Source organism: Geotrypetes seraphini, chromosome 2 (assembly GCF_902459505.1).
Source record: "Geotrypetes seraphini chromosome 2, aGeoSer1.1, whole genome shotgun sequence".
NCBI classification, from domain to species: domain Eukaryota; kingdom Metazoa; phylum Chordata; class Amphibia; order Gymnophiona; family Dermophiidae; genus Geotrypetes; species Geotrypetes seraphini.
The window spans coordinates 407,942,686-407,969,091 of NC_047085.1; the positions used below are offsets into that span (position 1 = coordinate 407,942,686).

General features: G+C 44.6%; 1 protein-coding gene across 1 annotated transcript in view; it reads right to left on the bottom strand.

Annotated features, from left to right (window-relative positions):
* Positions 1-26,406, bottom strand: part of SCIN (scinderin) — a 182,002-nt gene that overhangs the window by 47,744 nt on the left and 107,852 nt on the right. The window contains exons 5-8 of the mRNA XM_033931002.1: positions 9,659-9,751; positions 7,868-8,000; positions 7,098-7,186; positions 1,642-1,857 (exon numbers count right to left, since the gene is read on the bottom strand). Coding sequence (XP_033786893.1) covers positions 1,642-1,857; positions 7,098-7,186; positions 7,868-8,000; positions 9,659-9,751 — 531 coding nt within the window. The remainder of the gene's footprint in view (positions 1-1,641; positions 1,858-7,097; positions 7,187-7,867; positions 8,001-9,658; positions 9,752-26,406) is intronic.

The window sequence follows — 26,406 nt, forward strand, 5'->3', positions numbered from 1 at the left end:
TATTTGAAGTCTAGATGTAGGCACATCCTTAGATCTGTATGATTATGATCCTTAATGTGTATTCGAACTGACAAGTACCAGCAAGCTCTGCCAAAGACACATTCAGAGCCTTTTTAGCAAACCCACCGTACTATAACAGTAGTAAAATCCAGCACTCACACAGCAACAAACCCCCAATGAAAGGGAAGCACTGCAAATATTACTGCAGGCTTTAGAACATGAATGTGTCCATTCTGGATAGTGACGTAGCAGCCATGCCTAAACTAAACTAAACTAAACTAAACCTTAGGTTTGTATACCACATCATCTCCACATTCGTAGAGCTCGGCACGGTTTACAGGAGATGGGATAGAAAGGAACTACAATAAAGGGTCCAATAGAGGTCCAAGTATGAAGAGTTTTTAGAGGGCTTAGAATGCCAGAGATGGAGTAAGTATCACATTTTAGAGAATAGCCAGGTCTTCAGATGTTTGCGGAAAAGTTGGAGAGAGCTCAGGTTCCGAAGAGGGGAAGAAAGGTTGTTCCAGAGCTCGGTGATTCTGAAGGGGAGGGAGGTCCTTAGTTTTCCTGTATGGAAAATGCCTCTTAATGAGGGGAAGGATAGTTTTAATTTGTGGGTGGATCTGGTGGTATTAGGGTTTGAGGAGTTCCAAGAAAGAGGGATACAGGGAGGGAGGATACCGTGTAGGATTTTGAAAGCTAGACAGGCGCATTTAAAGTGGACCCTGGCGATTATCAGAAGCCAGTGAAGCTTGGACAGAGGCGGAGAGACATGGTCAAATTTACTTTTTGCGAAGATAAGCTTAGCCGCGGCATTGACGTTAGAAGTGTTGGGCCACAAGAGAGAAGCAGTGGACCGGGAAGATATCACTGAATAAACTACAGAACAGCAATACCATAGAAGCCTTCAAATAGTGATACTTATGACCCAGTTCTACTGGACATAGATTCAGCACAAGGAAAGGAGTTTAGGGGAGTGCAAGCCAAAAATGTTCATTTTGTTTAGTTCTTTGTATTATTTACTGGAATATTTAGGGTTTTATACAAATTGTTTTCATTTCAGAGCAATGTTGTATATACAAGAATTGTATGGAATATGGACTTGTAATTCCCTGTATTTATATAGGTCACCCAATTTTTGAGGGCAACAGATTTCCTACTTCTGAAACCTTTTTAAATTATTCAAACTTGGGAGTAAGATATTGTGTGTGTGTGTGGGGGGGGGGGGGAGTTGTACTGTCATAATTATGGATTTAATGTGGCAATTGCATGTTTATCTATCAAGGATTGTAGACAACCAAATATGAAGACAATGAAAATGGACTTGGATTAGAAACAATACCCTAGAAGCTGCCAACATCAGAATAAGAGCAATAAGCTGGTGGTAAGGTCCACTTAAGTAGACTATCACCAAAAGGAATGGAAAATGTCAAGATTCAGAAAAACCTTGTCCAACCTTTTTTCCATTCATGCTATAAGGTTGGCAGATACATCTGAGGAATTAGGATCATGTCACAGGAGAGATCTCATGAATCTAATGTGGGACCTGGAGACTAGATTTTGAATCAGGAAATGAACTCGGTGTTTTATTTAGAGGTAAGATTCTTTTATTTTTTTTATATATATTTCTATAGTCATTACCTGAACTTCACCTGAGCCATCATCCACCATTTTGTGTTGGGCAGCCATTTGTGGAGACTCGTGTAATTTTGAGGCATCAAATTGGATATGCTGAATTTTAGCTATACTTGATATGGCATACACCTTCCCAAAACCGTCACTTTCGTATTTATCTTTCCAGTTGTTGAAGAACTGTTTGAAGATTGGAGGTTCACCGCCTTCTGGAAGAACTTGAATCTGTGGGACATAATTATTTATTATTTTTAATTATTTTTTACAAATGTATTAAATAATGGTGGATGGAATTTTTTTCTAACCATTATAGTTATTCAAGCAGATTTAAATCTATTGGGATCACTATTCATTTAAGTACAGTGGTGCCTCGCATAACGGACGCCTCGCACAGCGAACGCTGCGCACAACGAACTTTATGTCTTGATCCGTACAACGAACTTCGTTTCACACAACGAAGTCGCCCGAGCTGCATCCTTCCGCGCAGGCACTGCGCTTAACTGCCCTCTCTCCGCCTGGTTCCCTCTTGCCCCCCCGACTCCCCGACACGATCGGGGCAAGAGGGAGCTCAAGCCCTCTTGCCCCCCCCGACTCCCCGACACGATCGGGGCAAGAGGGAGCTCAAGCCCTCTTGCCCCCCCCGACTCCCCGACACGATCGGGGCAAGAGGGAGCTCAAGCCCTCTTGCCCCCCCCGACTCCCCCACACGATCGGGGCAAAAGGGAGCTCAAGCCCTCTTGCCCCCCCGACTCCCCGACACGATCGGGGCAAAAGGGAGCCCAAGCCCTCTTGCCCCGCCGATTCCCCAACTCCCCGACAATATCGGGCCAGGAGGGAGCCCAAGTCCTCCTGGCCACGGCGACCCCCTAACCCCACCCTGCACTACATTACGGGCAGGAGGGATCCCAGGCCCTCCTGCCCTCGACGCAAACCCCCCCTCCCCCCAACGACCGCCCCCCCCAAGAACCTCCGACCGCCCCCCCAGCCGACCCGCGACCCCCCTGGCCGACCCCCACGACACCCCCAACCCCCTTCCCCGTACCTTTCTGTAGTTGGCCGGACAGACGGGAGCCAAACCCGCCTGTCCGGCAGGCAGCCATCGACGGAATGAGGCCGGATTGGCCCATCCGTCCCAAAGCTCCGCCTACTGGTGGGGCCTAAGGCGCCTGGGCCAATCAGAATAGGCCCGGGAGCCTTAGGTCCCTCCTGGGGGCGGGGCCTGAGGCACATGGGCCCAACCCGACCATGTGCCTCAGGCCCTGCCCCCAGGAGGGACCTAAGGCTCCCGGGCCTATTCTGATTGGCCCAGGCGCCTTAGGACCCACCAGTAGGCGGAGCTTTGGGACGGATGGGCCAATCCGGCCTCATTCCGTCGATGGCTGCCTGCCGGACAGGCGGGTTTGGCTCCCGTCTGTCCGGCCAACTACAGAAAGGTACGGGGAAGGGGGTTGGGGGTGTCGTGGGGGTCGGCCAGGGGGGTCGCGGGTCGGCTGGGGGGGCGGTCGGAGGTTCTTGGGGGGGGCGGTCGTTGGGGGGAGGGGGGTTTGCGTCGAGGGCAGGAGGGCCTGGGATCCCTCCTGCCCGTAATGTAGTGCAGGGTGGGGTTAGGGGGTCGCCGTGGCCAGGAGGACTTGGGCTCCCTCCTGGCCCGATATTGTCGGGGAGTTGGGGAATCGGCGGGGCAAGAGGGCTTGGGCTCCCTTTTGCCCCGATCGTGTCGGGGAGTCGGGGGGGCAAGAGGGCTTGAGCTCCCTCTTGCCCCGATCGTGTCGGGGAGTCGGGGGGGGCAAGAGGGCTTGAGCTCCCTCTTGCCCCGATCGTGTCGGGGAGTCGGGGGGGGCAAGAGGGCTTGAGCTCCCTCTTGCCCCGATCGTGTCGGGGGTGCCAGGGACTACACGGAGTCACCCACCGTACCACCCGATTCGGGTAAGCGCAGGTATCGGTGGGTGGCTTATTTGCGGGGGGGTGCCTTATTTTACATTTTTTTCTAAAAAGGGGGGGCTGTCTTATTTGATGGCCCTGCCTTATCATCGGGGAAACACGGTAGAAAAAAAAAAAAAAATGAACAGTTAAGTCCCAGTTTTTGCCGCTGAGACTCTGCCCTCTCACTGTAAAATTAGACTCTACTTAGTCTGTCTTTAAATTTAAAAAATGTGTGTTGTTTTAAAAAACAATTATGTTTTTAGATGTATCTAAATAAAAATAATAACCAAAAATTTATCTTTTTTTATGTCATCTTAGCATATTTTATGCTACAGAACGAATTATTTTTTTTAACATGTATTGTTATGGGAAAACGCGTTTCACACAAAGAACGTTTCACATAACAAACTTGCTCCTGGAACGGATTAAGTTCGTTGTGTGAGGCACCACTGTATTTATTTAATCCGTCCCCCTCCCCTTTTTACAAAACTGTGGCACAGGGCTCCTTTTACTAAGGTGCGCTAGCGTTTTTAGCGCACGCAGGAAATTACCGCATACTACACCGCGTGCTACGCTTCTAGAACTAATGCCAGCTCAATGCTGGCGTTAAGGTCTAGCGCGAGCGGCAATGTAGCACGCGCTATTCCACGCATTAAAGCCCTAATGCGGCTTAGTAAAAGGAGCCCACAGTTTTTAGTGCTGGCCGTGGCAGTAACAGCTCCAACACTCAAAGGAATTCTATGAGCATCGGAGCTGTTATCACCACGGCCGGCACTAAAAACTGTGCTACAGTTTTGTAAAAGGGGGAATTATTTAACAAGCTTATATCCTGCTTAAAACCTAAGCAGGTTGCAAGAATACATACATAACATACGCTCAAAATCAATAACAAAAATAGCAAACAATGATATAATATAAAATTACTCATCCTGCATCTACTGCTCCCTATTAAATAGTATCTCTCATCTATTTAAAAAAAAAAAAAGCTTCCACAAATAGGGATTTTTTAAAAGCTTTTAAAAATACTGAATATTATTCATCATCCTCAACTGTCCAACCAGGTTATCTAGTAATATCTCACTTTTTGACACAATGTTATTTTTATAGCATGAGCAGCTCCAGGGCAGTAGGTCTAAAAGTGAAATTGGAGGGAAGGAAAAGGGGATATCTGAAACAGATTCCTGGCAGAGGTAGTGAGAGTAAAAAAATCAATGGCAAAATTCAAGTATGCTGACAATAGTGGCAAAATAAATGACAGCAGATAAAGACTGGTATGATCCATCTAGCCTGCCCAGCAAGATGGACACTCAATTGAAGTTATACTCCTCTATGACCTGTCTACAGTATGACGGTCATTTGAGTTTTGGGTTGATCACATTCTCTTTCTGACTCCCCTTTCATGAAGCTGCGTTAGCATTTTTTCCGCCAGCCGTGGCAGTAAACTTCCGATGCTCATTGGAATTACCGGTATATGAGCGTCGGAGCTTTTACCACTGTGGCCGATGATAAAAAATGCTAATGCGACTTTATAAAAGGGGGGTATATTTGGATCATGTTTGCTTATTCCACACATTTTTAAAATTCTGCCTGCGTTTTTGTCTCCACCATCTCCACTTTTTTTTTTTGCGAAGCATATAATTAACATAGGTCTGCATCATTGTCTCTTTGCAGTATGCTTCCTTTCTCTCTCCTATGTAGCCTCCTTATTTTTCCCTGGGGCCTACCCCCTTGGTCTCTATTTAGGTTTTGAAAGAGGCTGAATGAGTGGTTATCCTCTTCTGTTCATATTGTAGTTCTCTTCTTCCTCCTAATTATTATGATTTTGGGTTGTAAAGTATCTGGATTTGCTAGTTGGTTAAGGTATATAGCAAATTTTTAAATAAACATAAACACTGGAAGGATATTATAGGCATCCCTATAAAAAAAGTATTTCCTGATGTTACTCCTAAGTAGGTGTAAGACCAGGGATCTCAAAGTCCCTCCTTGAGGGCCACAATCCAGTCGGCTTTTCAGGATTTCCCCAATGAATATGCATGAGATCTATGCGCATGCACTGCTTTTAATGCATATTCATTGGGGAAATCCTGATAACGCAACTGGATTGCGGTCCTCAAGGAGGGACTTTGAGATCCCTGGTGTAGACTGACCTCTGGGGACAGTATGGAGTCTATTTGCCCCTAGCCTCCATCTAGGTTAATCACTTTTGATAGGTGGCTAGGAACCCATGATCCTTATTGCCCAGGGACCCAAATCACTGTCAGTCCACCCCTGACTCCAACTCTTATCTACTTTGTCCTTTTCTACCAACCCTCTAAACACCTGTCCCCCTCCCCTTACTCAGGCCCCTCTTAGCTCCTCCACTCCATCTCTCAGTGGAGCAACAAAGAAGGAGGATCTTGTATAGAGGGAATAAGGTCCAGAATACAATATGGCTTTTTGTATTAAGGGGTATGTCATGGGCAGAGAATGGGTGTGGAAGTTAGTATGCTACAAATACCACATTTTTCTAGTTAGCATAGGACCCCTTCCTGCCTCCTAAATAGGAGATACTGTTTGATAGCTCCAAATTTAACATGGCACCTGTAACAACAAATGCTCTGAATGTCCCCAAGTTGTGTTAAGTTTGCAGCTATCACACAAAGTCCCATGTTAAGCCATGGTAACAGCAAGTTTTTTCATAGGTTAATAGGTTAGTAAAAGAGCCCTTTGGTCTTCTACTTTGTTACTAAGTTGCCTCTATTGCCCCTTTTACTCTTCTCTTCAAAGACAGCTCCGTTCTCCTCCTCCAAACAGCCTGTATCCCTTTTCCCAACTCAGGACCCTTCACAAACTATATTATTTCCTTCTATAACAAAACATAAATCTTTATTTATATACCATGAAAGCCTTTTGGTTCAAGGTGGTATAGAGGAAAAATGGCTGAGGGGAATCAGCGAAAATTGTATACATTGCATAGAGGGAGGTTAAGCAGGGTTTTATAAGGAGGGAAATAAATAAATAGGTAGGAATGTTCATAGTCTTAGAAACAATACCCTACAAGCTGCTGACATCAGAATAAGAGCAATAAGTTGGTGGTAAGGCCCACTTAAGTAGACTATCACAAAAAGAAACGGAACATGTCAAGATTCAGAAAAACCTCTTCCAATCTATGTTACTGCCAGTCTACCTCTTAAGAATTTCATCACTATATCCAACCTGGCTTTTCTCTTCCTCAATATAGCACTAACAACTGTCAAAGTTTTAACTTTCTACACTGCTTGCACCCTTCAGCCAGCACCAGCCAGTAAAACCATAGGTTTTTCCAATAGAGTACAAGTCTGAGTTCTAGAGCAGAGCTGTGGTTTATCTGTTATGGGAAACTGCAGGATATTTGGAGGAATTCAACAAACTCTGGCTGTCTCTTGGCTGCATATCTGGCCTAATTTGCCTGAAAAAGCAGATGTGAGGAATCTGACTGCTTAGATCTTCTTGCTAAGTTAACTCCCAATTTTCAGCTGCATAACTTCGGAATAAATCTCCTGTATGTTTAGTTTTATAGCTACCTGGGTATTGGCAGGATAATTCATTTGCTGTATGAATTCTTCAGCTGTTTTCATGGCAGCCTTCCTCTCATTTGGATTAGCATTCTTACCTACAAACAAATAATAGTGAATATAATGCAACTCAATAGGGAAATGGATTCATTAGGGCACATTTATTTCATTAGCATCTATAAAAAAAAAATTAAGAAGGCAATTCTATAAAGAGAATTCCTAGATTTAGGAGTTTAAAAGTAAGTGCCTGCAGCACCCCCCCCCCCCCCCCCAGCATACTTCCTCAAATGTTCACCAGCAGCGAGCAGCATCTCCTACCTGCTTCTTGCGCCGGCCTCGGCTCTCCCTCTGATGTCACTTTCTGGTCCTGTGACATGGATGTTACATCAAGGGGAGGGGGGACTCAGGCAGCTGTGAGCAACAGGCAGGTGATACTGTTCGCTGCCGGATTCTAGCATTCTTGCTGCTCACAGTGTTTGTGTTCAGAAAACTCTTCAAACTGGCCCCAAAGCGTAAGAGTACAGATACTGGAAGTGATGATGGAAGTGCTTCTAAGCCTAAGAGAAGCCGTGATGTCCTTTCCCATTAGTGCATAATCTAAACTTTACTGTACCAGTATTTATGTATGTCAGGGGTGATATAATAGCTTTCACTGTTATCTACATAACCATGGTGGGGCTCGGAACATATTACTCACGGATATAGGGGCTCTGCTGCTTATGCAAAACCCCTACATAAATCTATAATTTTTGCACAATAGAGTTTAGTCTGGCTCTTACCTTTCCACACAAAGATCTTTCTGTCAGTGCCATAGTCCAAAATGAAACACTCCTCTGAAAGAAGCATATCCATAGAGAAAGGATTCTCCTCTGCAATCACTGAAACCTTCATCGATCCACTGGCATCTGATACCTGGCACACAACCAAGTTGATTAATGGATTAATCCACCTGTATTGATAGCTACATACTGTATGCTGAATACTCTAAGGAGGAAATTCTATTAACTGCACCTGTCCCAGTCAAACTTTCTTATGCTGTTAGAGTATTTCAAGCAAAGAACTTATCTTAATCAAGGGTTCCGACGTGGCCCGTTTCGATCCTGCATCAGGGAACCAAATAAAGCATGGATCCTGAGGAAAGACCCATGTGGGACCCTCCATCTTTACAGAAGAAGAACAGGTCAAGCACCATAATGGACACTATATCATGGCTTTTTGTGTGCCTTCTGTTTTAACAGACTTTCTTTTAAGCCTTGCAAACTTGCTGCTTCTCTGGATTATGTAGCAACTCTGGAGCAAGACTCATCAAGATAGAGGAGCTCAGCACACAGAAAAGCAGACGTGTGCACAAGTTGTTGCTATGCTGAAAAGGGAAGTTATAAAGTTATAATACCAGAATGGCCTGGTTTAACAGATGGACCCTGAGCACGTATGCCATGACCACAGCACCGATAGCAGTAATGGAAAGAGGAAGAAAAGAAAGGACAGGCCAGTGGGAAAAAAGACAGAGGTCATGCTCAGATAACAGGATCAAAGTCAGGGTGTTGGGAAAAAGTAAGGCAGGTGGTTTTCGGCCACCACCCAAGTTTGGATATGGCATGCGTAAATGCTAATGATATACGTCGGCAAAGGGCAATAACCAATTAAGAGAGTAAAAATATATCTATAATTAATTAATATATCAATTAATTAATATATCAATTAAGATACCAGGATAAACTGCCAATCATATTAGCTTAGCAACACTGTGATGTCTTTGTAAAAGGATAAAAGTAGTTGTAAAAGGGGAACTTAGAGCAGACAGGAACATTTCCACAGACTGCAGCTGTGGTCAGTTATCTATCTCTGCTTGACACAGAAGGCTGTACTTTGACTTTGATTAAGCTGTCATTTGCTTTATAATAAATCTGCCTATTTTAGAAACAGATTCTGTGTGAGGTCTGTCTTCTTATAATAGGGGTTCCGCAGCGCCCTTATTAATCCCCAAAATTCTATAACACTCTGTGCATCTTGGGAGAATGATCTTGACCCTCCCATGCTCCTCCATAGCCATGTCCCCTTTTGGATTGAATGCCATAAGTTTTTGGTATGCAGTGTTATAGAATATGGTGCAGCAAGATGTGTGTCCAACTCCCAATTGATGCCAAGTAATGCTTACTGATTGTTAGCATTCAATCATTGACAGTAATTGGCTCACTAATCAATTAAGAGACACAAATATCTCAGGACTGTACCCAAATTTGGTATTTGTGAACAATGTACACTATAACGGCACAAGAAAAAAACACCACACACACACACAAAATTTATTTTTTTTTCTGCTCATTTCAGTTTGCCAAGATGTGAAATGGCATGGGATATGCTTTTCTCATTTCAAACAAATATTTATCCCTACAAAATGTATACATGTATATTCAGTAGTGTTATATAAAACATAAACACTAATGAACATAGGAATAATTTGTTAACATTTAAATTAGATGTTTAGAGTTATTCCTCAGCCTTTTTACTGAATATTGACCTGATATATACAGTGTGGAGAGAGAAGAAGAAGAAGACATATTTTTTACCATGTATAATTTGGCCATTTTTCTATTTGAAACATCTGCAACTTCATCGTCATTGTCATCTCCTGGTGGAAGTTCTGGCTTTCTCCCTAAAACCTTTGAAAGAGAAGTTAAAGGAAAAGAGTCTTTTAAAATGGAATGTCAACTTGTCCAGTATTACCTTCTGGAAGCTGTTCCTAAACTTCAATATATCACTCCATAATATAGCAAAGTAATGCGAGGACACTGAAATGACATAACTCTTGGGCACTCAACAAACACAGTTCTCAGCTGCAACCTGCTTTTCTACAAATTCAGCACTTTATGGTACATTGTCTCATTAATGTGATAATATATGTAACTCTTTATCAGTACTACTGTGTGACATTGATAGCAACCTAATAGGTACAAATACAACAGCATATTTTTTGTTCCCTCTTCAAACCCTCAGTTTCTGAAAGTTCATCACATTCTGTAGACCCAATTTAGTAAGTGTTTTTCTCATGTACCCAAATAAGAAAAAAAACTTTTATTAAGGGATACTTTTATAAAGCTGCAGTAATAATTTGGTTCACTATTTATCATTTCTATAGCACTGCTAGATGTATGCAGGTCTTTCTTGTGCTAAGGCCATTTTTACCAAGGCATAAACCCCCCAAATTTCTATTTTTTTCAGTAATAGCTGTACATTAATGTCTATCACAATATCTAATCTAGTCTGAACCTTCAATGCATGCAGTGAGATATATAATTCATTTAACAAATTAGCCCTCAAAGCTCCAAGACTGATTAAACATAAAGAGGGGCATTTTCAATATGGCATCTATTGTAAATCCAATTTTGGATGCTTTAGGAAAAACATCCAAAAATCCAGTATAAAAAATGACCATTTTCAAAACAGAAAAAATGTCTATCCTTTTTTTTTTTTTCTTCAAAAATGACCATTTCCTAGACATGCTTGATCTCAGTGCATCTATCTTTCTGAAACATTTTTGGGAAAAACAAGTCCAAATGAAAAATGCACAAAAAAACCCCCACAACACATTGGGCTGAAGAAGGGGCCAGCATTCTTAGCACACTGGCCACACAGACATCCCAGCAGAGAGGTGGGGCACCCTAGGAGGCACTGCAGTGAATGTTACATAAAAGGTCCCAGGTACACATCTTACCCCAAAAAACGTACATTGTACGGGAGCCCTCCAAAACGTACCCATAACCTACTGTATCCAACTGGGAAAATGCTTGAGTACCTGATTGTAAAAACCACTTAGATAACCTTGATAGGCGGTATATAAAATCCTAATAAACTTGAAACTTGAAACTTGTATACTTTTCCAATAGCTCTTATGCCTACAGATGTCACCTATATGTCAGTACAATAGGTTTTTGGTAGGTTTTCATGGGCTCACACTTTCCACCCCAACTGTATTAGTTAAAATGGGATATGGACCCGAGTCCCCTTCTCTGCAGTCCATTGCACCAACCACCAGACTACTCCAGACACCTGCTTGAATAGGACTGGCCAGAATATCTGAAGCTGTCATATAGGCTGGTATGTACTGTTTCATTCACATCTTTGGGGGTGGGAGGGAGTCAGCAACCACTAGGGGTGTAAGGGGGGGCCTTCATGTCTCTGGTGGTCATCTAGTCAGTTTGGCCACCTTTTTGTCACTTATTCATTACTGTAACAGGTCTAGCCTCACATGTACAAGTTTTGCCCTGGACGTTCCATTATTGCATAAAAATGTCAAAATCATAAGTCCATCATAATCCCACTCAAAAACATGCCCCAATATGCCCCCTTAAGATATAGATGCACTTCAAGCAACATAGAAAAGCATCGAAAAATGTGTTTTGAAAATGGAAATTGGATGTTTTAGAAAATAAAACATCCAAATGCCACTTTATTCTATTTTACGGACGTTTTTCTCTTGAAAATGAGCCCCAGTCCTCCCCCCAGAAAAAGTAATTTATATAACACCACTAGGTACAAAGAATAGGTAAGAGTCCAGTATACATTAATAAAAAAATGAGAGAACATTTAAGTCCTGCAAGTATATTCAAACACCCTATGTTTAGATTCCAGTCTCCATATGTTTTGATTCCAGTCTCCAAATATTCAAAAATCAGGGTCATGTCACAATTGTTCAGTATACCATCTTCTAAACAATAATATCCAAACTATAAATCACATAGCCCTCAACATGGTTGCTTGTTTTGCTTGCTGCTGTATTAGGAGGGGAAAAATCTCTGCTACTCTTATTTTTCCAAAATGGCAACTACTACTAAAAGATATCAAATACAAACACTCCTAGTCCTTAAAGGGATACAACAGCAAACCTTTGTTAGGCCCTAGGAGGTAGACAAATACACTGGCCTTCTCATACTACAGATATTCCTCAAAATATGGCTTCACAAGGATCTGAGGGCTGGATTCTCAAAACTCACCATGACTTTAACGATGGTCACAAAACCAGTTCTAGCCAGTTTAGCATGCCAGTATTTTACCTCCTGATTCTCAGAACGGCTCACTATAGTCTTTTCCGATCTTCCTAGCAGCCTCTAACTCTGCCATGCAAATGTAGTACAATGAGGTTATTATTATTAAAACAGTATTATAATGAGGTCTTTAATATCAACGCTGGGTGATTCTCCAAACTAAGTGCCGGGTTTTAATAACTCATAATTACCGACTGGTCCTGGGGTGCCAGTACCATGAAAATTGCATCTCGGCTTATGATAAAATTAAAAGAAAACACACTAATATAAATTATAGTAATGGACAAAATATTTCAAAAGCATGCATCTCTACTGTGTGAGTTAGAGGCACGTCTTCAGTGTATATATTAAAAGTACATCTTATGCATCCGCTCGTTAAAAGCTGATGATCGACCCTCCCCCTCTCTTCCCCTCCATCCAACAGCACTGACACAATGACGTAGCATTTGCTGGTAGTTCTCTGCCTCTCTTAGCCACTCATGCCTATGACGTGTGCTCACTATTATCTCTTTCTGTATCGTCTATGCATTTTAGGAAATTGTTAAAATCTAGTTCATTTGTAAAATTCCTGGAGAATTGACTTGTTAATTGCTGAGATTGTTCAGTCTCCTTAGTTTATTAAACCACATAGAACTGCAAGGTTTTGTGGTATACAAATGCGATTTTATGTTATGTTAGATTGCGCTACAATAAGGCACATGCGTACATTTAAGCCTCTTTCCTTGGACTATTCTTTGCATGTACCAATCGCTTTCACTGACTGCTCTCATGGAAATTAGGCGCCCCTCCGTAAACCTCATTTGCATGCGTGGTTCTTTGAGAATCACTTGTCTTTTTTGAATCGTTAGATTTACAGCCACTACAGTGACCTGTTGGACTTTACCGGTGAGTTTTGAGAAACTGGCCCCGAGTGCAATGAAAAAACAGGAGAAGACAGGAGAGGTTGAAAAACTTGAAGAGGTATGAAGAAGGTTCCAGAACCAGATATCAATTATCTCCCATTCTGCACAGTTCTCAAGTAAGCAGACAAGAACTGCAATGCCTTAGTGACACCATGCAAAAGCTGAAAAATTGGAACACATAGAGGTAAGTAAGGAGGATGTCCTCAAACAGATAGACAGGTTAAAATGCGGCAAATCGCCGGGCCCAGACGGGATCCACCCAAGGGTTCTAAAGGAACTAAGACAAGAAATAGCGGGCACAATCCAGCATGTTTGCAACCTATCCTTGAAAACTGGAGAGGTACCAGAGGACTGGAAATTGGCGAATGTCACACCTATCTTCAAGAAGGGATCGAGGGGTGACCCCGGGAACTACAGGCCGGTGAGCCTGACTTCAATTATAGGGAAGATGGTGGAAGCTATGATCAAGGACAGTATTTGCGAGCACATCGAGGGAAATGGCCTACTGAGAACAAGCCAGCATGGATTCTGTAAGGGAAGGTCATGCTTAACGAACCTTCTGTACTTCTTTGAGGAAATAAGCAGTCGGGTGGACAATGGGGAACCTATAGACATCATTTACCTCGATTTTCAAAAGGCTTTCGACAAGGTGCCACATGAAAGGCTGCTTAGGAAGCTGTGGAACCACGGGGTGGGAGGGGATGTGCACAGATGGATCGAGCACTGGTTGTCGGGTAGACTGCAGAGGGTCAGAGTAAAGGGACAATATTCTGACTGGCGGGGAGTCACGAGCGGTGTGCCAAGGGATCGGTGCTGGGGCCGTTACTCTTCAACATATTTATCAATGACCTGGAAAAGGAGGCAAAGTGTGAGGTTATAAAATTTGCAGACGATACCAAACTGTGCGGCAGAGTTAGGTCCAGGGAGGAGTGTGAGGACCTACAAAGGGACCTGGACAACCTGGAAGACTGGGCAAACAAATGGCAAATGCGCTTTAACGTGGAAAAATGCAAGGTCATGCATATAGGGAAAAAGAACCCGTTGTTCAACTACAAATTGGGGGGGGCATTGTTGGGAGACAGCAGTCTTGAGAGAGACTTGGGTGTGCTGGTGGATGCATCACTGAAGCCATCTGCACAGTACGCAGCAGCCTCGAGAAAAGCCAACAGGATGCTGGGCATCATAAAGAGGGGCATAACAACCAGGACGCGGGAAGTCATCATGCCATTGTATCGAGCGATGGTGCGTCCACATCTGGAATACTGCGTTCAATATTGGTCGCCGTACCTCAAGAAGGACATGGCAGTACTTGAGAGAGTCCAAAGGAGAGCAACGAAACTGGTAAGAGGGCTGGAACACTGCCCATATGCTGAGAGGTTGGAAAGGCTGGGGCTCTTCTCTCTGGAAAAAAGGAGGCTCAGGGGAGATATGATAGAGACCTTCAAGATCATGAGGGGCATAGAGAGGGTGGATAGGGACAGATTCTTCAGGCTGAAGGGGACAACAGGTACGAGGGGGTACTCGGAGAAACTGAAGGGAGATAGGTTCAAAACAAATGCAAGGAAGTTTTTTTTCTCACAAAGGGTCGTGGACACTTAGAATGCGCTACCGGAGGAAGTGATCAGGCAGAGTACGGTACAGGGATTCAAACAGGGGTTGGACGAATTTCTGAGGGATAAAGGGATCGTGGGATACTGAGAGAGGTGCTGGGATGTAACACAAGTATAGAAAGCTAATCAGGCAATAAGTATAGAAACCCAATCAGGTCGTGCATGTGCAAGACCGGAGGGTTAGGACTTCGATGGGAAGATAGGACTTCAATGAGAAACCAAGGTGGCAAGGGAGCCCCTTCTGGTGATTCAGACAGGTCGTGACCTGTTTGGGCCGCCGCGGGAGCGGACTGCTGGGCAGGATGGACCTATGGTCTGACCCGGCGGAGGCACTGCTTATGTTCTTATGTTCTTATGTTCTTCCAGCCACAGAGATGTCCATGGCCATCACACTTCCAAGACTTATGCAACATCTACAGCAGTGTGTCACAAGCTGTGTGCCACGGAAGATTCCAGGTGTGCCCCGAGATGGTGGCGAGGAGGAAAGGTGTCAGCAAAATCACCATTCTAACATTTAGGCATCCTCAATTTATGCCAGGGCTTTCTTTGTCTAAAGTTAAGTTCTAATATCGTCATCTAATGGCATCTAATTCACATAAAGCACCTAACTTGAAAACATGCCCCTGATCCCCCCTAACTAAGCCCAGTTTTAGTGTAGGCACTTTGGGGTAGGTGCCTACTTTTTATAGAATTGAGTTTTTCAAGTTAGGCGCCTAACTTTTAATTAAGTCCAATTAAAGTTGATCGTGAAGTGTTCAGTGCCAGTATCAATACCAATTAAGCCTATTGATTAATTACAATAAGTTACACACCGATATCAGCGCCTAAATGTAGGCAGACTTTATCGAATCGGGGCCTAAGTGCTCATGCGTTGTCTGTGTGCTAACCGGTTAGTCCATGGTAATATAGATGCACTAACTGGTTAGCGCAGGAATTCCTGCCATCTGCCTGCCCCCTAAAAATATCCTAAATATTTATTGTGCAGTTACCCTGTGGGCATTCCAAAACCTATGTGGTTGCACTACACTCGTTGCCAGCCATTACCTTGGTGTTTTTAAAGAGAATTTATTGAAATACTTGGACATATGGATTAATACATCTAGGGTTTTATCATTTAATTCATCTAGGCCTTCGTGGGCTGAAACACGATCATGTTGAGTCTATTTTAAAATAAAAGGATTGAGCACCATCTGGTCTCCTTCGTTGTTGTTTTTATGCTCTAGTACAATGTTCTTCAACCTTTTTACACCCGTGGACCGGCAGAAATAAAATAATTATTTTGTGGACCGGCAAACTACTAAGACCGAAATAAAAAAATACATTTTCGCCCCGTCTCCGCAAGCTCGGTCCCCACAAACCATCTGATCCCATGTGCACAAGCCTCAGTTATGATTTTATATTGAACGTATTTTATTAAAGTATAAAAAGAAACAATATTCTGTACAATTGTCATTTTATAAATATAAATATTCAGAGCAAGGACCAACAAAACCCCTGTCTCCCCTCCCCTTCACATATATACCCTCTACTATCAAGAAAACTGAACAAGCCAAATTATTACAGAATGCTACACAGAAATATCATGCTAACAGAATACTGCAGTCACACATGATAGGAATAGTGTTAGGCTTTGCAGTCCTCAGTCTCTAGCAGGATATATATTTCAAATCTGATATATTGTAATGACAAAATAGAAATAAAATGATTTTTTTCTACCTTTTGTAGTCTCTGCTTTCATCTTCTTTCCACTCTTCCTTCCAGCGTCTGCCCGTTCCATCCACTGGCCTCTCCCCCTTCCATATGTATCTGACTTCTTTCTATGTCCCTCTCCCCTTTCCATCCAGCCTGTGCCTCCTCTCTCCTTTTTACATCATTCATTCCAGCTTCACTGCTTTCTTTATTTTTATCTCTCCTACACCAGATCTAGCATCTTTATCCCTCTCTCATTTCTCTGCTAACCCCCTTTCCAGCATCAATCTCTCTCTACTTTCTCATTCCTGTCTCTCCCCTTTCCCTCCTCTAATCTCCCTGCCAGCTGTTTCCTTCCTTTTTTTCCTTCTCCTTCCCTCCTCCCCCCTATCTAACAGTAGCTCTCTTCCCATCCATTTCCCTCTTCCCCTCCCAGCCGCATCTCTCTTTCTACCTCCCTCCAGGTGCAGTAGCAGCTCTCCCTTTATCCAGCAGCTTCCCAGCCTCCAACAGTGGCTTCCTCTCCTTCTAGCAGCTCTCAGTACTTGCCTGCAGCAGTGATTTCCTTAGGCAGCCTTGGGTCCGTTGCCGCCTCTGAGGAAAGGGGAAGTTGCCAAAGTGAATCACTGCCCTGGTAAGTACAGAGCTGCTAGGAGAGGAGACAGCCACTGTTGAAGACTCCCCATGATCTTACTTCTGCTATGCCCTGCACATTCGTGACCCCCCCCCAAGCTGGCAAAAACTGCTTTGCACCGCAGGCCCTGCCGCCCAAGATGAGCCAGAGGCCCCTATCCGCCGCATCCTGCATGTGGGCAGACTCTCAGCACAGACGCTGCTGATGGCCCCAATCCACACGCTGCCCCCCATCGCGCACGCTGACCATCTCCCTTCTACTTTCAGCTTCCCCGCGGCCCTCTTCGGCGACTCGGCAGGAGCAGTGATCAAGACAGGCTGCCGACGTCAGGACCTTCCCTCTCTGAGTCCCGCCTATTTGTTTCAACTTCCTGTTTCCGCATAAGCGAGACTCACAGAGGGAATGCCCGATGTCGGCAGCCTGTCTTGATCGCCCGAGGCTGGGAGGAACAGAAGATTTCCGCGAACACCACCAGGGTAGGAAATTTAATGGTGTTCATCTCGCCGGCCCTGCGCGGACCAGCAGGAATTTTCTGCGGACCGTCACCGGTCCGCGGACCGGCGGTTATAAAACTGTGCTCTAGTACATCCCAAATAAGGCCATATTTTGCTGCATTCCACTTGTGTTAGCACCTAACGCAGCTTAGTAAAAGGACTCCTAAATTAGCTCATTTGTCTAGCAGGAAAATACAGTATTAAGTGAACCTATTAATTTTCTGCTACCCTGAGACTAGTGTCTGTAAAATAATGCTAACATTCCGACCAATGACAGATTCCTGTGTGAGAGTAGGCATCGAGACAAGAAGGAGGAGTACGCTTTAAGAGATGAGAGAGGAAGAGGTGCCTGATGCAGTGGGCCTTGGATATAAGAATAATACATACGAAAGTGAGACCTGGAATAGTACTGTGAAAAGTTCAGAGACAGGAAAATAAAATAAAGATAACAACTGCATATTTCCCCAGACTGACAGAAAAAAAAAAAATGTAAGTACTTCCCTCCCAGATAATGAGCAGGTAAACCTCTGCATAATCTTTGTGCAAACATGAGAAATAATAGCTATTGCATAAAAAAATATATGTTGCATCTTGTTAACAGATCAGAAATGTAGCAGCTGCAAACCATCTGCAAAAATATTATCTTCACAAACTTAAGGAAAAAAAATGTGTTCATACAATTAATGAAAATTGATGGGGTTAACAAAATCTTTCCTCTGAGACCATCATCTCTAGTGTATATAATATCCCCCTAAAAGGCTGCAGATCTATTATGGTCCACTTACCCAGAGCCTGGGTCCACCAAAATATGAGCCAAATTGTATCGTTACCTTGTGCCCCTTGCTATCTGATAGAATCAAGCAGAATCATGGATCCCCCAAAAGATGTGGATTTATTGAATGCCCCCTAGACCCTCTGGCACTCGCTCTTCCCAGAAAGATGATGCACTATATTCCTCTAGATCTGTGGTTCTGACCCTTCAAAAGATACAATCCTAGTGGCAACCCCTATTTCCCATAATAGACATGAGCACCATTACGAGTGATCTCCCCCTGCAAAAATATGCGGGCTCATGGTGGCGTCTTCAAAGATTTTCCAACACACATAGATCCAATCATATCATCCTCTACTACCGTATTTTCGCGGATATAACGCGCGCGTTATACGCGTTTTTACGTACCGCGCATACTCTTCGCGCGTTATATGCCTGAGCGCGGTATACAAAATTTTTTTTACATATTTCACACCCCGCCCGACGCCCGATTCATCATCCGGAAGGACGCTCGCACCCCCACCGCTCGCACCCCCACCCCGAAGGACCGCCGACTCCCCGACAATATCGGGCCAGGAGGGAGCCCAAACCCTCCTGGCCACGGCGACCCCCTACCCCCACCTCGCACTACATTACGGGCAGGAGGGATCCTAGGCCCTCCTGCCCTCGACGCAAACCCCCCTCCCCCCAACGACCGCCCCCCCCAAGAACCTCCGACCGCCCCCCCAGCCGACCTGCGATCCCCCTAGCGACCCCCACGACCCCCCACCCCCCTTCCCCGTACCTTTGGTAGTTGGCCGGACAGACGGGAGCCAAACCCACCTGTCCGGCAGGCAGCCAACGAAGGAATGAGGCCGGATTGGCCCATCCATCCTAAAGCTCCGCCTACTGGTGGGGCCTAAGGCACGTGGGCCAATCAGAATAGGCCCTGGAGCCTTAGGTCCCACCTGGGGGCGTGGCCTGAGGCAGTGCACGGAAAGTCAGGGCAGGTGAACGGAGAGTCGGGACAGCGCACGGAGAGGCGGGGCAGTGCACGGAAAGTCAGGGCAGGTGAACGGAGAGTCGGGACAGCGCACGGAGAGGCGGGGCAGTGCACCGAAAGTCAGGGCGGGTGAACGGTGAGTCGGGGCAACCAGAGGAGAGTCGGGGAGGGCGAAAGGAGAGTCGGGGTGGCCAGAGGAGAGTCGGGCAGCATGCGCAGTATACCCATGAGCGCTGTATACAAAAGTTTCCGTACATACAAGTGTGGTTTCTGCGCGCTATATCCGTGTGCGCGTTTTACAAGGGTGCGCGTTATATCCGCGAAAATACGGTACTACTTATCATCTCTTTAAAGAATAGCAAATATGCAGTTTCTCTCCTCAAATTCTAAACTAAAATTAAAACTTAATTTTATGGATCGGGTCTTCAACCAAAAGGTGCGCGACTCGGTTTACAATAATGTAAGTATAGTAAATATCTATAAAACAAGAATGAAATCTAGAATGGCTTAGATTCCAAAGTGTTTAGTAAACAAGAAAGTTTTCAGAGCTCTCCGAAATAAAACAAAGGGACCTAGACTTCTAAGGGCTCCTTTTACTAAGCTGCGATAGTGGTTTTTAGTGCGCGGAGAATTGCCATGCACGCTAGACGCTAACACCAGCATTGAGCTGGCGTTAGTTCTAGCCGCGTTGTGTGGGTTTAGCATGCGCTAAAATTTTGTGCATGCTAAAAACGCTATTGCAGCTTAGGGCTCCTTTTACAAAGGTGCTTTAGGGCCTTAACACGTGGAATAGCGCGCTCTAAATTGCCACGTGTGCTAGCCGCTACCGCCTCCTTTTAAACAGGCGGTAATCCGGTGCGTGCGCTAAAAACACTAGCGCACCTTTGTAAAAGGCTTAGTAAAAGGAGCCCTAAGTGAAAGCAATAACTTATTCCAGAGCTCTTTTAGTTCTCCCTACTGCTTTATGAACAAGTCTGTCTCAGATTCCTTACCAGATGATAATAATAATAAAACCACCAAATAAAATGTAGATATTTATGTATAAATCATTCTGTCCGTTAGGATGGTTATCAGAAAATATAATGGACTGGTTATGACAGTTATTCATAAATCTTCAATACACAAATAAATAAATATATTTATATTATTTTCTTTATTTTTAATTTTTTTTATTGCATTTCAAATTTAAAACATCATCAAATCCATAGAGATATACAGAAATGTAAAAATAGTAACAATTCAAAAAAAAAAAAAAAAACCCAAAAAAAAAACAACCCAGGAAAAAGATATTATTAAATTGTCCACAATATATTTATCTTCTAACCAAAACTTAAATGTGGTAAAGTAGTTTTGCAGTTACCACAAGGTAAGTTTCCAAATTATAGCACAAAAGTTTTGTTTAATTTTGTAACACTTTTATAGGGGCCCAAATTCTGTAACTGGCGCCGTTGTTGGTGGCCACCTTAAAAACAGCCACCGATTGTGTATCTATCATTTGATAACATAGTAACATAGTAGATGACGGCAGATAAAGACCCAAATGGTCCATCCAGTCTGCCCAATCTGATTCAATTTTAATTTTTTTTCTTCTTAGCTATTTCTGGGCAAGAATCCAAAGTTCTACCCGGTACTGTGCTTGGGCTCCAACTGCTGATGTCTCCGTCAAAGCTCACTCTAGCCAATCCACACCCTCCCAGCTATTGAAGTTCTCCCCGGCCCATCCTCAACCAAAAGGCCATATACAGATACATACCATGCAAGTCTGTCCAGTACTGCCCTTAGTTCTTAAATATTTACTATTATTTTCAGATTCTAGATCTTCTGTGTTCATCCCACTCTTCTTTGAACTCTTTCACCGTTTTCCTCTCCACCACCTCTCTCGGGAGCACATTCCAGGCATCCACCACCCTCTCCGTAAAGTAGAATTTCCTAACATTGCCCCTGAATCTACCACCCCTCAACCTCAAATTATGTCCTCTAGTTTTACCATTTTCCTTTCACTGGAAAAGATTCTGTTCTATGTTAATACCTTTCAAGTATCTGAACGTCTGAATCATATCTCCCCTGTCCCTCCTTTCCTCTAAGGCAGGGGTGCCAAACTCTATCACATTAAGGGGCCAAAATCCAAAACACGGCTAAGTCACAGGCCAAACACCTCCCAATCTCCACCCCAGACCCCGCCCCCATAATAATACTAATTATAACACCATTTTTTCCATTCATTTTTCATATATTCATGCACAATATAATCTTATTAACACATAATGGTAACGGTTAACCACATTAAACTACACAAAACACACTGTATGCTTCTCAACATTCATTCCTACCAGAACACAGATAACCCCTATGCAAATACGGAACCAAAAATTAAAAGTACTAATATATTTTTTAAAACATCCAAATATTCAAGATTCTGCATGCGGTACAACCCCCAGAGAAAAAGAAACAAATGTATTTCTTCCTGAGCAGTGCAAAAGATAAGACAACAGATTAAAATGCTCAAAACTCAATTCAAACACTAACTTGAAAATAAAGCCATTCCCCCTACCTTTGTTGTCTCCCTCCCTCCATGCTGTGCCTCCCTCCGGCGGGTGTCTAACCTTCTGGCCGGCTCCAACCTGGCTGTTTTATGCGGCTCGTGGTCCAATGCACCCTAGTGCCATTTTGTGGCCAGCTCCATCCTCCTCACAGCTGTAGTGTGCATGGAGCCACGTGCAGCGGCTCCTCGTCGCAACGTCAGAGGGAATGCTTCTGGATGAGATGTGGGACACATGAGGAGCCGCTGCACGTGGCTCCGTGCACACTACAGCTGTGAGGAGGAGGGAGCCGGCCATAAAGTAAAACTGGGGGCATCGGACCGTGGACCGCATAAAATGACCAGGCAAGTCGGATTTGGCCTGCGGGCCTTGAGTTTGACACCTGTGTTCTAAGGTATACATATTCAGGGCTTCCAGTCTCTCCTCATACATCTTCATGGTGCTGGGTACAGAATCACTCCTCTGCAAAAAGTAGGTGCTGGATATGTAGGCCAGGGTTTTATAGGCCTACATTTCCGGTGCCTACCTTTGATGTGAATTGCACCTCCACAGGCGCTTTCGGCTACCTAACACCACTTCCAACATTAGCCACACCCACAGTGGCATTAAGCGGCCTAAAGCACCTATGGAGGATTCTGTTGCCAATTTTTTTAGACACTGGTAAATGCCTTGAAATTTAGTTAAAAACATTGTGTAAATGGTGGTTTTTTTTTTTTTTTTTCTTTTTTACTGAGTTTGGGCACCTACTGGTGCCTAAAAATCAGCGCTCATTATAGAATCAGGGCCAAAGTGTCCTTCATATGATTACAGCAAAAAGGTTCATAAACGTCATCAAAAAGTGAATCTCCTCCCCCAAAAAACCAAAAAACAAAATAACCACCTAACACAGAGACACATAGTAATATAGTAGATGACGGCAGATAAAGACCTGAATGGTCCATCCAGTCTGCCCAATCTGATTCAATTTAAATTTTTTAAGTTTTTCTTCTTAGCTATTTCTGGGCAAGAATCCAAAGCTCTACCCGGTACTGTGCTTGGGTTCCTACTGCCGAAATCTCCCTTAAAACCCACCCAGCTCATCTACACCCTCCCGGCCATTGAAGCCCTCCCCAGCCCATCCTCCACCAAATGGCCATATACAGACAGACCGTGCAAGTCTGGCCTTAGTTCAATATTTAATATTATTTTCTGATTTTAAATCCTCTGTGTTCATCCCACGCCTCTTTGAACTCAGTCACAGTTTTACTCTCCACCACCTCTCTCGGGAGCGCATTCCACAGGGCGATAAGGGAATAATTGGTGAACTAGGTACATTGTTAGCAGATCCTATCATAGCAAATCAAAGAAAAGGAAGAAGCATGTAGCATACAACCATACTGGGGCAAGTCCTAGCCCATCTGGCACAAACGGACCCGTACCTAGGAAGTGACATGAAAGGAAGAGCCAACGCTAAAGAGGGAGAGTCACACGCGCGTCTGGCAGGAGGGGGGTGCCACTGCCCCGGTTGCCTCTTACCTTCTCTACACCACTGCTTAACACCAATTACAGTGGTACCTCGGTTAACGAGTGCACCGGTTTGCGAGTGTTTTGCAAGACGAGCAAAACATTTGCAAAATCGGTGCCTCGGAAACCGAGCATGGCTCGATTTACGAGCACCCCCCCCCCCGCAATCCGGCACCCCCCCCTGCGATCCGGCACCCCCCCCCCCGGCACGATCCGACCCCCCGCCACGATTGGGCACCCCCCCGCCACGATCCGACCCCCCCGCCACGATTGGGCACCCCCCACCACGATCCGACCTCCCCCCGACACAATTGGGCACCCCCCCTCCCCCCGCTTCTTACACTCATCTGGGCACTCTTGAAAATCGGCCTTCTCTGCTGGGCCTTGAGTATCTGAGCATGCTCAAGGCCTGCGAGTTCACATTCTGAATGTGAACTCGCAGGCCTTGAGGCCCAGCAGAGGAGGAAGCCGATTTTCAAGAGTGCCCAGATGAGGGTAAGAAGCGGCGGGGGGGTGCCCAATTGTGTCGGGGGGGATGTCGGATCGTGTCGGGGGGTGCCCAATCGTGTCGGGGGGGGTCGGAGCGCAGGGGGGGGTGCCTGATCGCAGGGGGGAGGGGCTTCAAGGGGAGCAATGCCAGTTCTCGTGGGGGGGAACGCATCAAAGCGAGTTTCCATTATTTCCTATGGGGAAACTCACTTTGATAAACGAGCATTTTGGATTACGAGCATGCTCCTGGAACGGATTATGCTCGTAATCCAAGGCACCACTTTTGCCAAGTTTGTGCCCATTAGCTAGTTATGTTACTATCATACAGTAACTCGTCCTATTCTATAAATGTGCACCAATAGAATTAGGAAGGAAGTGTGCTACACCACCTGCAGCATTGACAATACGCAATAAATTACCCTATGCAAACTGCAAGGCATAGTCTACCTCCTCTGCTCTTAACCTTCCCATTTCCTGTCTCATTTCAAGTTATACTGTCTGTTCTCTTTAATCGTGGTTGTATGGCTTGCAAAAATGTTCACAAACCCCCAAATCGCAAATAACAAAACATGGATTCTATGGGAAAACAGGATGCTGGGAATTATTAAAAAAGGGATGGTTAACAAGACTAAGAATGTCATAATGCCCCTGTATCACTCCATGGTGCAACCTCATTTGGAGTATTGCGTTCAATTCTGGTCTACTTATCGCAATAAAGATATAGAGGCGCTAGAAAAGACTAAAACGGTTAGGGCTCTTCAGTTTGGAAAAGAGACGGCTGAGGGGAGATATGATTGAAGTCTACAAAAACTTGAGTGGAGTAGAACGGGTACAAGTGGATTGATTTTTCACTCCATCAAAAATTACAAAGATTAGGGGACACTCGATGAAGTTACAGGGAAATACTTTTAAAACCAATAGGAGGAAATTTGTTTTCACTCAGAGAATAGTTAAGCTCTGGAACGCATTGCCAGAAGATGTGGTAGAAGGGAATACCATAGCTGGTTCCTGGAAGAAAAGTTCATAGTCTGTTATTGAGAAAGACATGGGGGAAGCCACTGCTTGCCCTGTATTGGTAGCATGGAATATTGCTACACCTTGGGTTTTGACAGGTACTAGTGACCTGGATTGGCCACCTTGAGAACGGGCTACTGGGCTTGATGGGCCATTGATCTGACCCAGTAAGGCTTTTCTTATGTTCTTAGGTTCCAGCAGTTCACACTGCACCTCAAAACCGCAGAACATGAACAGTGGATCCTATAGAGAAAGTAGGGTTAGGCTCCTGCATGAATTACGTGTAATTCACTCTCTGGATGCTTGGGGGCCATATCTGGAAGCAAAACCTTTTTTTTTTTTTTTTCTCTTAACTGTTTAACTTACTATTTTAAAGTCCTATCCCCCCTTATGTTATTTTCCCTTTTATGTTTTTCAACTCCTTAAAAGAAATTGTAACTTTTTCCTTCTTCCCTTCCCTGGCTTATGTATAGTCTTATTTAGTTTGTCCTTTATTTGTTATTTTATTAGTTGTTATATTTTTTTTTTTTGAAATACTGTTTATTAACAGATGCAACACAGAAAGTACAGAAATCCAACAGTACTATGACACACAGTCCAAATAGAGAAAATACAACTCAAACTGTAAACCGAGACTGCAAGCACAGAAAAGAAAGTCGAGCCGGACAAGCTCTGCACCCTCCAGTCGCCATCTGCGAAAATTTTTTATGAAAAGAGAAAACAAACTCAACCCCCCCAATCATACCACATATGCACTAACACCATACGTACCATACTATCCACAACAACCACACCACATACACCCCTCCCATTCACACCAGCCCACACCTTTCAAGGCGGTCTACACCAAAGCCCCATACAAGAAGGAAGAGAGAAAATAGAACAGAACGAGGAGAGAAAGAGAAAAAGAAAAGAAAAGAAAAGAAGACAGAAGGAGTAGTGGCCCTAGGACTGGGTAACCAGCTGCGCCACCGATTCTCCAGGACAGAGCATCAAGGCCGCCTTCCAGAACCCCACATAGCATCGAAGCTCGATCCCCCCCCCCTTGGAAGAACGATGAATTTCAAAGTGGGCCACCAGAGCAAGCCGATGTAGCCAATGAGTAAAGGAAGCCACCTGCTCAGACACCCAATACTGCAAAAGGAGTTTTTTCACCAAGAGGATGGCTATATAAAGGAATTTCCGCTGAGGAAACGAGAAACCAGCCTCCTCCAACACTCTCTGATCTCCCAATAAGAGCATGCCATAGTCACGTGGAATGGGACGGTGCACAATCTGCTCCAAAAAAGGGAGTACCCTCGACCACAAATCAGTGGATGGGCATTCTAAAAAATGATGAACCAAGGTTCCAGCCGAGCGGTTGCACCTGATACATACAGCCCCCTCCCAGAGGCCCATAAGAGCCCCGCGGTGCCTAGAAATATATGCCCTGTGCATTATCTTAAACTGCATTTCCTGGAGATCGGATGAGCCCCCCAACAGTCTGAGATGGCCAAACAGAGCAAGAAACTCGCTCCGATCTCCCAGAAACCCCAGCTCCCTCCTCCACACAGAGGCCACACCATCAAGGGCCTCCTCAGACAGATTCGCCCGTAGCAGACGTCCCCAAGTAGAGAGTTTATTCTGGGCTGCAGGAAGCAAGAA